Here is a 17,981-nt window from a genome sequence, read left to right on the forward strand (position 1 = left end):
TTGTTACTTTGTTGCTGGTTCAAGTGTGCCAGTATTTGATGATTGTTAAATTGTCAAATAGTTTGATTAATTTTTAAAGCACTTGGTAACACAAACTAAAATCAACGATGTACCATATGACACTTTTACACTATAATCATTTGCTTGATATTGATCATGTTGTATTTTAGCATTAATTAATCATTTAGCAATTTGATGCAACTGTAACAATGAATTGTCGAATTATTAAATTATTAATGGGTAAATATTTTTATTTATAAAAAAAGAAAAAAAATAACTCACTAGACTCCAAAATAATATTGGGTCCAATGACAAACCAATTTAGTCATTTGTTCAATCCCATTTTAAGGAATTTTGGTTGATTAATTGCATGGGTACATCAGATATTTTAGCCATACTTCTTGTTATGTATCTTTAAACAATAAAAATATTAAATAAACATTATGTTATAAATATTTTTTCAAATTGGTGCAATTATTAGCAACCAAAATAATTAAGTAAGGATTACTTGCTGGTTCAAGTATACCAGTATGATTATTAAATCAACAAATGGACTACTTTTAATTAATTTTTAAGGCACTTGATGACACAAACTGAAATAGACGTACCTTATCATGTTTTATTATTAACATTATTATCTTGGTATTTTTCATGTTGCATTGTAACATACAAGCAGCCTCACTTGCTTCAAGTGTTTAAATAGTGCAGTAGATCTTTTTCCTTCATCATTGAAGCTTGTGTATATTTTATTTCACATAAATTAGCAATTCTAATGCTTTTGCCATGGATGAATGTGTTGCAACTGTAACAATAAATTGATTAATTGTTATTGGCCAAGTATAAGACTATATATTAATTTTTTAAATTAAAATAAATGAACTCACTTTGCTCCAAAATGATTGTGGCTCCAATGACAAACCAATTTAGTCATTTTTGTTGGTTCCAGTTACAGCAATTGTGTTTGATGGATTGACACATTGACACATTAGACGTTTCAGCCACAGCTTTTGTTATCTGTAAACATTAAAATTAATAAATAAACATTATGTTAAAATTTTTTTTCCAAACTAGAGTAATTATTAATAACAAAAAAAAAATCAAATGAAATTGATATTATTAAATTGATCGTAAATAAATAAATAAATGATAATTACACAAATAAGTAAATAATAAAAGTATAAAAAATGGATAAATAAATGATAAATCAACAAATTAACAGTAAAAAAACAAGTCTCGAAGTTAAAAAATAAAGACTAAACACTGATAATAAAAACTGACAAAGGCCTCATACAAAGGAAAATTAATATTGAAATATTTCATATTTTTTTGATTGTTATTAATAAATAAACGATTATTTTACAACAAGGATGCTGTAACAATGTCATATATAGCAAATATTTATAGATAAATTGACAAGTTCTTTATCTTTGTAACAATGACAATCTAATCTCAAATAATTATTTTGTTTTTTGCTTAATTATTGATAAAAACAACGTAATTATGTTTGTTAATGCGTTAAATAATTAATAACAGTGAAAAAACACAATATTTACATACCATTTGTTCGTTGATTAACTATTCAAGATTCGCCTTTGTCAGCTCCAAGGCCATTGACAGGTCCATTAGTTTTTGACAAAAATCACAAGTATCTGTAACAATTTATATCACAATGAGTTCAGAAAAATTTATTTAACCGATTTAATAACAATTTATAATTGTTCAACATTTATTATTGCAAAAAAAAGACTTTAACTTTATCTAAAATGACAATCTAACCTCAAAAAACAATTTTTTTTTTTTTGCTTAATTATCGATAAAAATAACGTAATTATGTTTGTTTATGCACTAAATAATTAATAACAATAAAAAAAAACACGATATTTACATACCATTTGTCTATTATTTAACAAATTAACAATTGTCTTTGTCATCTAGAACGCCATTGACAGGTCCATTAATTTTGGTCGACATTCACAAAATTTCATAAAAATTTATATCACATCTTATTCAGAAAAATTTGATTAATCGATTTAACAACAATTTATAATTAATTAACAATTGTTATTGCAAAAATAAATGAAAAAAGTCACAACACTGAACGACACAAGTTCTCTCTCTAACAAAGGCGCGGCCATTTTGGATTTCAGAAAAAAATTTCTCACGCCATCTAGCTGAAAAATTACCGACTATCATTTTGTCGATAAGTAGAAATTTGTAATTTTTGATAAGTAAATTCGTCGCGCTATCTAGCAGGAAAATTACCGACTATTATTTTGTCGATAAGTAGAATTATATTATTATTATTTTATTAATTAATAATAATAAATTTGAGCCATGCGCTGATGAAAGAAAACAGTCTATTTATTGCATCTGCAGCACGTGTCTGAAATAAAAGTTGGAAATCATTAAAAATTTGCTTAAATTTATTTAGATTTGATGTGTTATATCAATTAAATAAATTAAATTAATTGTAATAGTTATTTATTTTTCATTAACAACACAAACAAGTGTTAATTATTAAATCATGTCAACAAAGTTATTTGAAATAGTAAGTCCACATGTTTTATATTTACTAATATCATTATTATTTTATTATGATTATTATGATTATTATTATTCTTAAATTTTTATAGCTATAAACCACTATAAACAAATTAAATGATATATTAATATAATTTTAGGATGAAGATGAGATAATAGCAGTAAGGGGTAAATTTAAAGGAACATTTAAATATTTCTGTCGTGGTAATGTTTTTTATAAAAGACCAGCAACAAAAACAAAAAAAGAACGTTATGTATGTTTTCGTGCAAATGATGGTAAATACAAATGTCAAGTTTGTATAATGAAAAATGAACAAGATAAATTTATTCTAGATATGACAGAAGGACATGATCACAATGAACCTGGTGATAAAAAAAAAATTGAAAGAATTGTTATTCAAATACAAAAAGAAACATTGGAAGCTTCTAAATTAAATAAATTATATGATGATATATTATCACATAATAAAAATTATAAAAATGAAAATAATTATAATCATGAAAATGAAAACATTGAAAACATTCCAGTTGCAAAAAAATCAAAAATAATGATTTAAAATGATTATTAAATTCTTTTTATTATATTGTTGATAAATATTTATTGTCTGATTACGATACTCAACTAATACTGTTGAGATTGTGCAGAAAAAAAATAATAATGACAACGTTATGACTGTTAAAAATGATAAAAACTATAATAGTTTTTTTGGGTAGACCTCAATTAACTACCTCAAAAATATATTATTAAATAAAAATAAAAAAATGTGATGAATAATATAATACCTACATGCTTTGTAAGATTTATTTCTAAATTTTGTAATAATATTTTCAATAAATAAAATATTTAATACTAAAAAAATAAAAAGGTTCAATTATTTATATAAAAAAAAAAATATTTTAAATGTTAAAAAAAAAAACCAAATTATTTATTTACAAGCTTACACTCAAGTTCAAAACCACAATTTAAAATTGATTAACTTTATAAATTTTTATCTAAGAACTAGGAATTTCTGTGCTGATTCTGATACCATGCATGTCTTTAATTTCATCTTTCAATGTCTGAAAATTGATTAATAATAAATTAAATTGATGTATGTATTTATTGTATGTTAGGTGATTAATAATTTATTTACCTCATTAATTAAACGATGTTGTTTAACAGTATTTAATCCTTTAAATTCAGTAGACACAACGTTTATTTCAAACATAGCACCACAACCACCTAAAATATAATTATTATAATTAATATTATTTTATATTTAACAAGTTAATTAATTAATTATATTTAATAATTACCTGATATATCATTAACTTCAATAACTTTAGCTTTTGGAAATTTATTTCTCAATAATGTTGTCATTTTAATCTCTGCTTCTTTACCAGCTAAAACACCACTTGAACCACTCCAAACACGAGACAAAAGCTGTAATATTTTTGTTTTATTATAACGTCCCATTTATTATTAGATTTAAAATATTTCAAATCAAATATATAAATAAATAAAATATATAAAATTTTCTTTACATTCAGTTATTTTAAATGCAATGTAAATATGATTATTATATTTAAAATATTAATTGTAAAAAATATTGACAATCATATTGAAATTTTTATATTTTTTATTATATTGTTTTTTTACATACCGATATATGCTGACGACTTGATTTCATAACTTGAGCGAACATAGCTGAATTTTATTTATTACACTATTGCAATTAAAAACTTTTTTGTATAACAAAAAATTTGTTTATAATTTATTTTATATTGCAGTTTTACAATGTTACAAAGGTTATGTCATGCGGTTCCAAGAACTTTTTTATTAAATGTTTTTTTTTTATGCATTTGATGGTGGTGCTATCTTCAACTAAGAAAATCAGCTGATTTTGTATATATATAAAAAAATGAAACCGGTTCATATTAAAATAAATAAATAATGGCATGTGTCAAAATTTTGTATTTTTTTGAAAAAATAACAAAATAACAATATTAATAGTGATAATTAAAAAAATATATAGAATGTAATATATAATTGTTATGAAATTAAAAAAAATAAAAAACAATAAAAATTGAAATGACAGAAAAAAAAGGAAAAATTGAATTTGTAACAGATAAATGTCCAATAAAACCACGTAAATTTCAGCCTCAAAATATAATATTACGTTTAAGACAACGTGAAACAATTGGTTGTCAATATCCAGGTACACATGTACTAAATAATCGTCAATTTTATCAAAATGTATATCCAAATTTTACAGTTGTTAATGTTGAAAAACCACCTTGTTTTTTACGTAAATTTAGTCCAGATGGACGTTATTTAGTTGCATTTAGTGCTGATCAAACATCAATTGAAGTATATAAATATGAAGGTGCATCAGCTGCTGCTGAATTATTATCAAATTGTAAAGGAGAATATATTGGTCATAGAAATGATGATGAATCATTTTTTATAAGAAATAATATTTTTCATAAATTTTTTAAGGTAACACAATAAAATATTATTATAAATAAAATATTTATATAATATTTAATAATATAAGATAAATTATTTACAGCCAAAACATGTTATTAATGTTGTTGATAGTAGTGAACAACTTAATAGAGAATGTAGTCTTTTTACTGATGATGGACGTTATGTTATTGTTGGATCAGCAAGACACATACCTGATGAATTAAGACCACATTTTTATCAGGTCAATTATTATCAATATTTAATTGTTAATTTTTATATATTTATTAATGATTATTTTATTTTAGATTTATTCAAATAATGAGGCTTTAACACCAAATCCTAGATCACCACTTGAAGATTATTGTTTACATTTAGTTGATCTTAAAGGTGGTAAACTTTGTGATATTAGACGTTTTCATATTGATAAAATTTATTTGTCTCATAATCAAGGTAATAATATTATTTATTATTATTTATTAAAATAAGATGATTAGTTAATTTTTTTTTTTCAATTATTATTTGACAGGATTATATTTGTATAAAGATATTTTAGCTGTTTTGTCTGTTCAACATCAAACTATTCATATTTTTCAAATTCTTGATGGAATGTTTATTAATGTCAGAACAATAGGAAGGTAAAGTATTATTATTATTTTTTTCATAAATTATAATGGATGACGTAGATTAATTTTAAACTTTTTTTGTTTAAAGATTTTGCTTAGAAGATGAAGCTTATTTAGTGGCAAGTGCTTGGCCAAATTGTAATTCAAGACCATTTAGAGATGCAACAATAAACAGTCTTAAACATAAATTATTAGTTTATTTATACGAAAGATCAGCTTACATAAGTAAATCAACTAAAAATCCATATGAGCTTAGAAGATTTTATCAATATTTTGATCAGGTAAATTAAAGTTTTTGTAAATATATCCAATATTAATATTGTTTAATTATTTTGTGTATGATTAATTAAAGTTAAATGCTTTGAGAATGTGGAAAATGCAATTGCTTGATACAAATCACATACTTGTAAGATATGCAAGTGAAGAAGTTGCAACATTACAAGCAAGTGATCCAAATGCACATCCAGCACTTTTAGTTGTTTATGATATGGTTGCAGCAAAAGTACTTGCTGCTTATGACAATGCATCATCTTATATGTTAACACAACTTGAAAATTTTAGTGATTTTTTTCGTAATGCTGATTGCCAGTATATTTGTTCACCATCAAACAATATTCATGCAAGGTAAATAAATAATGACGTTAAAAAATTTAAGCTTTATTCATATATAAAAAAAACACAAATAATTAAAAAATTATTATTTTTTTTTCATACAAGATTAATGCAACAAAGATTTAAACAAACAATTGTAAGTGCAAGATATGGTGGTATTACTGAAGCAACAAAAAGATTACTTTCACAATTACCAATATGTGCACAATCATATTCAAGTTCTCCTTATCTTGATCTTTCATTATTTTGTTATGATGATAAATGGGTATCAATGATGGAACGACCAAAAGCTTGTGCTGAACATCCAATTAGGTGATTAATATAATTATTTAATTTATTTATTAATTTAATTGCATATAATTTAATTTAAGTTATTTGTTTTTTTAGATTTTATGCTAGAGATTCTGGTCTTTTAAAATTTCGTATGTATGCTGGTATGCTTAGTAGAACACCTTCAGTTGTTGCAAGACGTCTTGTTGCATTTACATTTCATCCAACAGATCCATTTGCAATATCAGTTCAAAGAACAAATGCTGAATATATTGTAAGTTTTCATGTAAGACATATTTAAAATTAATATAAAATAATAAATAAAAAAAATTGGAAAAACAAATCCCATTATTTGTATTGTCTTTTCTTACTTTCGGCGGCTAAGGTGGCAACCAACTTTAGCGTCATTCAAAAAATATCACCGATACATATATTGTCGCATGATTAATAAATTGAACTTCATGAATTTCAATTGTCGAAAAAAAAAAAAAAAGAGGTCAAATTCATGGAATTAGACCCTTATTACATTTGATCTTTTTTATATAAATTTTTTTCAATGAGTCAATTTATATACATATATATTCAAAATTTTTTGTTAAACATTTTACTGTTATACATGAGTTCACAATAATTATTTTCAGTTGAACAGACGGAAATATTATACTGAAAAATAATAAGAAAAAAAAAATCATTATTATTATATAATTTGATTTTTTTGAATTTAAATTTTATTGTTTAAAATTAATTTACCATTATTAAGTGTCAATCTGAGTACTGAAAAGTATGAACCTATTAATTTGATGATTTTAATAAAACTCTCATAATTTAATGGTACAATATGATATGCAGTCAATTCATATCGATACAAACTTCTCATCATAACAAATATCAACATTTTGATGGAACTTGTATCTAGCTTATGCCAGTCAATATCATTGTAAATTATAATATCAATGCTATTTATTATTCCACTTAATTTTTCACCGACAAAACAATATATAAATAATCGTGTAATTATGAGAAGTATTTTAATGATGAAACCACCAGTATCAATAGGATCATTATACTTGACTGTTAATAATAGTCCAATTCCTTTGAGAATAATAAATAAAAAACATAATTAATACAATTAAAATACGATTTATATATATATATGTTATAAAAAAATAGTAAAAAAATTACAGAACCTGAAATACATGTAACTAAAATCATGTTGCCAACATCAACGAAGATTATTAAATTGTAAATTTCTTCAAAGTATTTTGATACTTTAAGTAAATAATTGTGACGTTTTAAAAATTTATAAATAAATTTTTTTTGTTTTAATTTATTGTTTATATTATTAATACTTATAAGATGATTAAAAAGTATCATATATTGTCCGTACAAATGCATTGCAATGCCACAAAAAAAATTGAAGCAAGATACAAATATTATTGCAACCAAAATTATTTGGAATGATTGATAAACATAATAAATAATATAAAAAATAAAGGACATATTTTTTGGTGTCCAACAAGCTGGTTCAGTTGGCATTACTCGAAAATTTTGTTTTATTTCATTATAGTCTTTATCAGTATTCCAAATAATTAATAATGGTTTAATGAAAATATGCTGTATTATTAGTACACAAAAACTAACAATTTGTATTAAATATGCAGTTTTTTCATAGTGAGCAATTTCTTTCATTATAATACAAGACTTTTTATTTATCATGTTCTCCCAATCATCAATAACAGATTGTAGAATGAATGATATTTTTTTTATTTCCATACGATGAATAATAAGCATCACTGTCGCTAAAAAACAAGCACCTGTGTCATTTACAATATCAATAAACTCTGAAATTAAAACACAATTACCAATAACTATCAAGTTATAAGTAAAACTCAATATTTTTGATAACTGTAAAAATTAATTTATATTACAATGTGATTATTGCTGACTTTAAATATAAAATAAATAAATTGTTATAAAAATTAAATTTTTTTTTGTGATATGAAAAAAAATATACGTACCATAATTAATAAAATAATTAAAACTTGAAATTTTGATTTCAAATTGTCACAGTCAAACGGCCAAATCCCTATTATTTTATAAAAAAACCGATACAACCCGAGCACATAGTTTTTATCACTACTCCATTTCTTATGTTCAAAATATGAACTTGCTTTATGAAGTTCCATCGTGTGAGAGCGAAAAAAAAAAATATTTCCCGCAAAATATTTTTTTTCTTTCTTATTTGTCACGCAAAGCTTATATTAATAATTCATCTGTGAAAGGGGTGAGTGAGCGAGAAAATTTATTTTATTTTTATTTTCCGCTTCGTGCGCGGTTAATATTTAATGACACCAGCATGTAAAGCTTGCCATTTTTAAATATGCGCATATTTTAATATATAAATATGTTTTATATGAATTATATATATTACATTGCTTTTTATTTTTTTTACCCTCAACAAAAATGCATTTTTATTTTTATCAAGAAAATATTTTGTCACGAATAGATATTTTATTTTCTTTAGCCTTTTTTTTTTTTTTTTCCCACCCTCAACAAAAATGCACTTTTATTTTTATCAAGAAAATATTTTGTCACAAAAAGACAGAACATTTTCTTTACATCTTCTGTCTTGTGATTTATAATAAGTAAAAAAAAATATATTATCTATCTGTTTAAGATTTTTTTTATTACATTTTTTTTATGCGGAGAAACTTCAAATTCCTATATACTATGGGTTAAAAGAAAAAAAAAAAAAACATCTATTATTCGTGAGTAATTAATCATTTTTATTTTATATAAAAAAAGTAAAAAATTTTCGGTGTTGAGTTTTTTTGGTGAGTCTTATCAAGTCTTATAATGTCTCGTTATTTATTTATTTTTTTTTATTATGAATGGCAAACACGAACTAGTACTGAAAAATACAATTCTATATTGATGTAAAAAAAGGGGTCAAATAAAAAATTCGTATACTGAAAAAATTTTTTTCTGTTTTTAAGAATAAAATTTCTATCTAATAGAATTTTTGTTTGTGGAAATTTTTTGTATTGATTTATGAGAAAGATGCCTTGATATAAAAAAAAATCCTCAATTAAAATCGAAAATGTTCTTGAATTATTGAATATTCGATTGAAATTAAAACTGAATTGTATTTGATAAGAGTTCTTGTATCAAAGAAAAATTTCTTGAATTTATTACTCTGGAAGTATGGTATTAAAAATAATGATTTGAAACAATACATTTTTGTCTTGTTTCATGACTTAACTGCCTTAATTTTAGAAGTTAGCTTCATGAATAAAATCAACTCTCACTTCTGGATACGATAACTTCATATCATAATTTAAATCATAAAATTGAAAAATAGTTTATTTAATTATAAAAATAAAATTATTTATTTATTTATCGTAATTGTTTAGTTATTTATTTATTTGTTTATAACATTTTCGACTAAATGTTTAAAATTGAAGAATATTGTTATCGAGCATTGTATATAGACGAAAATATCATACTGAAAATTTAAGAATGAAAAAAGAACATTATTGTTATTATTATATAATTTGATTTTTATGAATTTGAATTTTATTACCATTAGTAAGTGTCAATCTGAGTACTGAAAAGTATGAACCTATCAACTTAATGATTTTAATAAAACTCTCATAATTTAATGGTACAATATGATATGCAGTTAATTCATATCGATACAAACTTCTCATCATAACAAAAATCAACATTTTGATGGAACTTGTATCTAGCTCATGCCAGTTAATATCATTGTAAATTAATATATCAATGCTATTAATTATTCCACTTAATTTTTCACCCACAAAACAATATATAAATAATCGTGTAATCATGAGAAGTATTTGAATGATAAAACCACTAACAGCATTTACATCATTATGTTTGATTGTTATTAAAAGCCCAATTCCTTTGAGAATGAATGAAAATAAATAATTAATTTTTATAATTTAATCGATATATACTGTACATATAAAAAAAATTTAGCAATACAAAACCTGAAATACATATAAATAAAATTATATTGCCAAAATCAACAAAGATTATTATATTGTAAATTTCTTCAAAGTATTTTGATACTTTAAGTAAATAATTGTGACGTTTTAAAAAGTCATAAATAAATTTTTTTTGTTTTAATTTATTGTTTATATTATTAATACTTTTAAGATGAGTAAAAAGTATCGTATATTGTCCATACATATGCATTGCAATGCCACAAAAAAAATTGAAATAAGATACAACTACCATTGCAACTAAAACTATTTGGATTGATCGATAAACATAGGAAATAACATAAAAATTAAATGATATATTTTTTGATGTCCAACAAGTCGGTTCAGTTGGCATTACTCTATAATTTTGTTTTATTTCATTATAGTCTTCATCAGTATTCCAAATAATTATTAATGGTTTTATAAAAATATGTTGTGTTACCACTACACAAAAACTAACAATTTGTATTGAAAATGCAGTCTTTCCATAGTAAGCAATTTTTTTCATTATAACACAAGACTTTTTATCTATTATCATCTCCCAATCATCAATAACAGATTGTAGAATGAATGATATTTTTTTCATTTCCATACAATGAACAATAATCACCACTGTAGCTGAAATACAACAGCTTGCTTCGTTTATAATATCAAAAATATCTAAAATTGTATCACAGTTACCAAAAATTATTAACTTATAAGTGATACTTAATATGTCTAATAACTGTAAAAATTAAATTACGTTCCATTAAATTGTGATGTATTTTTATCTGTGAAATAATATTGAATATGTATCTATGCGATAAATTAGTTTGTGTAGGATTATATCTGTTATATTTTTATGTGTTGAATAAAATGTGTAAATGAAATTTACACTTTTCAAATTTGGACAAATTAAGTTTAAACATACTAATTTATTATTAATAAAGTAAATTTGAAAATTAAAAATTGGATTTATTTTATCATTGATTTAATAAAATAAGAAATGAATAAATAATATTATTTATTTAAGTATTTAATTAATTTCAAAAATTATACAAAAATTAAATTTGTATAAAAAACGCCCGTCTAAATATTTCAAATGGGTAAATCAAGCAGAATGTTAAATTATACAAACCATAATTATTAGAATAATTAAAACTCGAAATTTTGTTTTTAACTTGTCACATTCAAATGGCCAAATCCCGAAAATTTTATAAAAAAACCGATACAAGCCTAGCGCATAGTTTGTATCAATACTCCACGTCTTATGTTCAAGATGTGCATTTGGTTTATAAAGTTCCATCGTGTAATAAAAAAAAAAACATTCCCGCAAAATATTTTTTTCCTTTTTTATTTGTCACGTAAAGCTTATATTAATAATTTATCTATGAAAGGGGTGAGTGAGCGAGAACATTTGTTTTATTTTTATTTTCCGCTTCGCGCGTTCGGTTAATATTTGATGACACCTGCATGTAAAGCTTACCATTTTTAAATATGCGCATATTTTAATATATAAATATGTTTTATATGAATTATATATATTGCATTGCTTTTTATTTTTTTACCCTCAACAAAAATGCATTTTTATTTTTATCAAGAAAATATTTTTCTACGTAAAGACGTGCAGTACATTTTCTTTACACCTTCTGTCTTGTGATATATAAAAAGTAAAAAAAAATAATATACTATATCAAACGATTCCACGACAAAAAAAATTTTCAAAAAAAAACTCGACAAAAAAAATCACGACAAAACAAATTTTGACAAAAAAAATCACGACAAAAAAAATCGCGATAAAAAAAAATCACGACAAAAAAAATCGCGACAAGAAAAATTTAGAAAAAAAATCTAGCAACTAAGTAAAAGATTTGGCTGGTAAAATAAGGTAGATAGTGATTGTTTGGCTACAATTACAGCTATAAGTAAGAAATCTAGCTAAGTAAAATAATGAAGATATTGATTGTTTGGCTACAATTATAGCTAAGTAGAAAATCTAGCTCCGTGGAAAATCTAGCTAAGTGAAAAATCTAGCTGAATAAAATGATGTAGTTATTCATTGTTTGGCTATTATTAAGGCTAAGTTAATTATCTACCAGCTGAGTAAAAAATCTATATCGGCTATTTATATATAAAAAAGTTCATTTATAGAAAATATTAAATTTATTATTTAGATAAAAAAAAAATTTATTATGACGTGATTTTTATTTTTTTTATTTTTTTTGTCATGATTTTTTTTGTCGTGATTTTTTTTATCGTGATTTTTTTTATCGTGATTTTTTTTTTTTCGGAATTTTTTCTGTCGGGGTTTTTTTTGTCGAGTTTTTTTTGGAAAATTTTTTTTGACGTGTAACCGTCTGTTTAAGATTTTTTTTATCATATTTTTTTTATATGGAGAAAATTCAAACATTTACTATATAAGTTAAAAGAAAAAAAACCATGTATTATCCAGTCAGTATAATTAATCATTTTTATTATATAAGATCATCATATTGTATAAAAAGTAAAAAATTTTCATTTTACAGTTTTGTTGTAGTAAAAAAAAGATTTTAAAAAACAAATTTTGTACTTCTTTAGCAGTTAAATTTCTCTAAAATTTAAATTAGAAAAAAAAAGTCAAAACTTTATTGGCTCATAATTGAATTAATATTTTTAACAATTAATAAGCAAGCATAAAAAAAATTTATTGTGTTTTTTTTTTATTTTCTTAACATTATTATTATTTGCAAATGTTTATATATTTCTTTATCGAAGAATTGAGGTAAGCAATTATTATTAATTCATGTCAAAATACAATTTCATCATTTAGAAAGTTAAAAAACATAAAAACAGCATATTATAGAAGGTTAAATTACAAAATAATCATGATATATTTTATGAGAAAAAAAAAATTCTGTTATCATAAATTTCTTTTTTTTGCATTTGATGATAAATATTTTATTGTTATACATAAACATTGAGTTTACTGTAAATTTCACTATAAAAATGTATAATTATATTTCGACTAAATATTTGAAGTTGAAGAATATTGTTATCGAGTATTTTATATAGACGAAAATATCATCATACTGAAAATTTAAGAAAATAATAAAAAAATATTATTATTATCATTATATAATTTGATTTTTTAATTTGAATTTTACCATTAGTAAGTGTTAATCTGAGTACTGAAAAGTATGAACCTATTAATTTGATGATTTTAATAAAACTTTCATAATTTAATGGTACAATATGATATGCAGTCAATTCATATCGATACAAACTTCTCATCATAACAAAAATCAACATTTTGATGGAACTTGTATCTAGCTCATGCCAGTTAATATCATTGTAAATTATAATATCAATGCTATTTATTATTCCACTTAATTTTTCACCAATAAAACAATATATAAATAATCGTGTAAGCATGATAAGTGTTTTGATAATAAAACCACTGACAACATATGTATCATTCTGTTTGACGGTTATTAAAAGTCCAATTCCTTTGAGAATAAATGAAAAATAATTATTTTTTATAATTTAATTGAAATACTATTTATACATATGTATAAGGAAATAGTAAAAAAATTACAAAACCTGAAATACATATAATTAAAATCATGTTGCCAACATCAACGAAGATTATTAAATTGTAAATTTCTTCAAAGTACTTTGATACTTTAAGTAAATGGTTGTGACGTTTTAAAAATTTATAAATAATTTTTTTTTTTTTCGATTTATCGCTTATATCAATAATAATTTCAAAATGATGAAAAAGTATCATATATTGTCCGTATAAATGCATTGCAATGCCACAAAAAAAATTAAAACAAGGTCCAACTATCATTGAAAGTAAAATTATCTGGATTGATTGATAAACATAAGAAATAATATAAAAATTAAATGGTGTATTTCTTGGTGCCCAACAAGCTGGTTCAGCTGGCATTACTCTAAAATTTTCTTTTATTTTATTATAGTCCTCATCAGTATTCCAAATAATTATTAATGGTTTAATGAAAATATGTTGTATTAACACTGAACAATAACTAACAATTTGTATTAAAAAAGCAGTTTTTGTATAGTAAACAATATTTTTCATTATAACACAAGACTTTTTATCTATCATCACCTCCCAATCATTAATAACAGATTGTAGAATGAATGATATTTTTTTTATTTCCATACGATGAACAATAATCATCACTATCGATAAAAAACAACAGCTTGTTACGTTTACAATATCAACAATATCTAAAATTGAACCACAGTTGCCAAAAATTATTAATTTATAGATTGAGATTAAATATAAATTATTTACAAAATTGATTCATTTAAAAATTACAAAAATTGAATTTAATTTGTGAAATTTGAAAATGTGTAAATCTAGAAGAATGCCAAATTATACATACCATAATTACTACAATGATTAAAACTCGAAATCTTATTTTCAAACTGTCATAATTTATTGGCCAAATACCTAATATTTTATAGAAAAATCGGTACAAGCCTAGTGCATAGTTTGTATCACTACTCCACTTCTTATGTTCAAGATATGCATTTGGTTTATAAAGTTCCATCGTGTAATAAAAAAAAAAACATTCCCGCAAAATATTTTTTTCCTTTTTTATTTGTCACGTAAAGCTTATATTAATAATTTATCTATGAAAGGGGTGAGTGAGCGAGAACATTTGTTTTATTTTTATTTTCCGCTTCGCGCGTTCGGTTAATATTTGATGACACCTGCATGTAAAGCTTACCATTTTTAAATATGCGCATATTTTAATATATAAATATGTTCTATATGAATTATATATATTGCATTGCTTTTTATTTTTTTACCCTCAACAAAAATGCATTTTTATTTTTATCAAGAAAATATTTTGTCACGAATAGATATTATATTTTCTTTAGTCTTTTTTTTTTTTTTCCCACCCTCAACAAAATGTAAATGCATTTTTATTTTCATGAGAAAAATATTTTGTCACGAAAAGACAGTACATTTGCTTTATACCTTCTGTCTTGTGATATATATAAAGTAAAAAAAATATACTATTAAATTGCTACTTATCTGTTTAAAATTTTTTTTATGGAGAAGCTTTAAACACTATTACTATAGGATAAAAAAAAAAAAAAAAACATCTATTATTCGTGATTATAAGTTAATCATTTTTGTTATAAAAAACCATGATATAAAAAGTAGAGAATTTTCAGTGTTATTCTTTTTTTTTTTCTATTATGAATAAATGGCAAACACAAAATAGTACTAATAAATACAATTTTGTAAATAAAAAAAATATTTCAAAAAATAAACTATGTAATTAATATTTTAGAAATTAATTCAGCTATATGTTTCATCTTTCAAAAAATCAAAACTTCATTGTTTCATTGAATTAAAAGCTTCAACAATTAATAAGCAAACAGAAAAAATAGTTTATAGTTTTTTTTATTTTCTTAACATTATTATTATTATTTGCAAGTGTTTATATATTTTTTTTTTATCGAAAAATTGAGGTCAGCAATTATTATTAATTCATATCAAAATATATATAATTGTTCTATTTTGGAAAATTAAAAAACATGAAAATGGCATATTATAGAAGGTAAATTCACAAAATAATCATGATATATTATTTTATGAGAATAAAAATATTCTTTTATTTTAAATTTTTTTTTTTTGATTTCGTGCGATGAATATTTTATTGTCAACATAAAAATTAAGTTCACTATATATATTACAGAATACATGTATAATTATTTCGACTAAATATTTCGAGTTGAAAAATATTGTTATCGAGTATTTTATATAGATAAGAAGATCATACTGAAAATTTAAGAATAAAAAAAGAATATTATTGTTATTATTATATAATTTGATTTTTTTTTAATTTTATAATTTTATCATAATTTACCATCAGTAAGTGTCAATCTGAGTACTGAAAAATATGAACCTATTAACTTGATGATTTTAATAAAACTCTCATAATTTAATGGTACAATATGATATGCAGTCAATTCATATCGATACAAACTTCTCATCATAACAAAAATCAACATTTTGATGGAACTTGTATCTAGCTCATGCCAGTTGATATCATTGTAAATTACAACATCAATGCTATTAACTATTCCACTTAATTTTTCACCAATAAAACAATATATAAATAAACGAGTAAGCATGATAAGTGTTTTAATAATAAAACCACTGACAACATATGCATCATTATGTTTGACTGTTATTAAAATTCCGATTCCTTTGAGAATAAATAAAAAATAATTATTTTTTATAATTTAATTAAAATACTATTTATACATATGTATAAGGAAATAGTAAAAAAATTACAAAACCTGAAATACATATAATCAAAATCATGTTGCCAACATCAACAAAGATTATTAAATTGTAAATTTCTTCAAAGTATTTTGATACTTTAAGTAAATGATTGTGACGTTTTAAAAATTTATAGATAAATTTTCTTTGTTTTGATTTATTGTTTATATTATTAATACTTTTAAGATGATTGAAAAGTATCATATATTGTCCGTATAAATGCATCGCAATGCCACAAAAAAAATTAAAATAAGATAGAACTACCGTTGCAACCAAAATTAGTTGGATTGATTGATAAATATAATAAATAATATAAAAATTAAATGATTCATTTTTTGGTGCCCAACAAGCTGGTTCAGTTGGCATTACTCGAAAATTTTGTTTTATTTCATTATAGTCTTTATCACTATTCCACATAATTATTAATGGTTCAATAAAAATATGTTGGATTAACACTAAACAATAACTAACAATTTGTATTACGAATGCAGTTTTTGTATAGTAAGCAATTTTTTTCATTATAACACATGACTTTTTATTCATCATGTTCTCCCAATCATTGATAACAGATTTTAGAATGAATGATATTTTTTTCATTTCCATACGATGAACAATAATCATCAATATCGCTAAAAAACAACAGCTTGTTACGTTTACAATATCAACAATATCTAAAATTGAACCACAGTTTCCCATAATTATTAACTTATAAGTGAAACTCCATATTTCTGATATCTGGAAAAATTAAATTATGTTTCATTAGATTGTGTTGTATTTTTCAGTGTATAGAATAATATAATGAATATGTGTCTATTATTTATACATATGTGATAAATAAGTTTGTGTAGAATTAGACAAATAAAGTATAATTAAATTAATTCATTTAAAAATTACAAATATTTAAATTAATTTGTAAAATTTTATGATGTGGAAATCTAGAAGAATGCCAAATCATATACATACCATAATTAATACAATGATTAAAACTCGAAATCTTGTTTTCAAACTGTCATAGTTTATTGGCCAAATACCTAATATTTTATAGAAAAATCGGTACAAGCCTAGTGCATAGTTTGTATCACTACTCCACTTCTTATGTTCAAGATATGCACTTGCTTTATGGAGTTCCATCGTGTGATAGAAGAAAAAAAAAAAATATTTCCCGCAAAATATTTTTTTTCTTTTTATTT

At 22.7% G+C, this 17,981-nt stretch overlaps 4 protein-coding genes across 4 annotated transcripts; 2 read left to right on the forward strand and 2 right to left on the reverse strand.

Moving 5' to 3' along the window:
- Positions 1-2,376: 2,376 nt before the first annotated feature.
- On the forward strand, positions 2,377-3,090 carry LOC122860834. Its single transcript, XM_044164847.1, has 3 exons — positions 2,377-2,548; positions 2,682-2,963; positions 3,070-3,090. The coding sequence occupies exons 1-3, from the start codon at positions 2,525-2,527 to the stop codon at positions 3,088-3,090; spliced, it is 327 nt and encodes a 108-aa protein (XP_044020782.1). The 5' UTR covers positions 2,377-2,524.
- A 379-nt stretch (positions 3,091-3,469) lies between these two features.
- LOC122854564 (bolA-like protein 3) lies at positions 3,470-4,390 on the reverse strand. The gene is made up of 4 exons (XM_044155370.1): positions 4,185-4,390; positions 3,838-3,964; positions 3,675-3,763; positions 3,470-3,600 (listed from the first exon to the last, which is right to left on the reverse strand). The coding sequence occupies exons 1-4, from the start codon at positions 4,224-4,226 to the stop codon at positions 3,535-3,537; spliced, it is 324 nt and encodes a 107-aa protein (XP_044011305.1). The 5' UTR covers positions 4,227-4,390; the 3' UTR covers positions 3,470-3,534.
- Positions 4,391-4,563: 173 nt separating this feature from the next.
- Positions 4,564-7,019, forward strand: LOC122854544 (DET1 homolog). The gene is made up of 8 exons (XM_044155315.1): positions 4,564-5,020; positions 5,094-5,231; positions 5,296-5,440; positions 5,517-5,625; positions 5,702-5,894; positions 5,966-6,237; positions 6,331-6,537; positions 6,613-7,019. Exons 1-8 carry the CDS (start codon positions 4,613-4,615, stop codon positions 6,794-6,796), a joined length of 1,656 nt encoding a protein of 551 aa, XP_044011250.1. The 5' UTR covers positions 4,564-4,612; the 3' UTR covers positions 6,797-7,019.
- Positions 7,020-7,153: 134 nt separating this feature from the next.
- On the reverse strand, positions 7,154-8,627 carry LOC122860844. The gene is made up of 4 exons (XM_044164859.1): positions 8,514-8,627; positions 7,683-8,336; positions 7,246-7,587; positions 7,154-7,158 (listed from the first exon to the last, which is right to left on the reverse strand). The coding sequence occupies exons 2-4, from the start codon at positions 8,284-8,286 to the stop codon at positions 7,154-7,156; spliced, it is 951 nt and encodes a 316-aa protein (XP_044020794.1). The 5' UTR covers positions 8,287-8,336; positions 8,514-8,627.
- Positions 8,628-17,981: the final 9,354 nt, after the last annotated feature.

This window comes from Aphidius gifuensis, linkage group LG1, assembly GCF_014905175.1.
Source record: "Aphidius gifuensis isolate YNYX2018 linkage group LG1, ASM1490517v1, whole genome shotgun sequence".
NCBI lineage: Eukaryota > Metazoa > Arthropoda > Insecta > Hymenoptera > Braconidae > Aphidius > Aphidius gifuensis.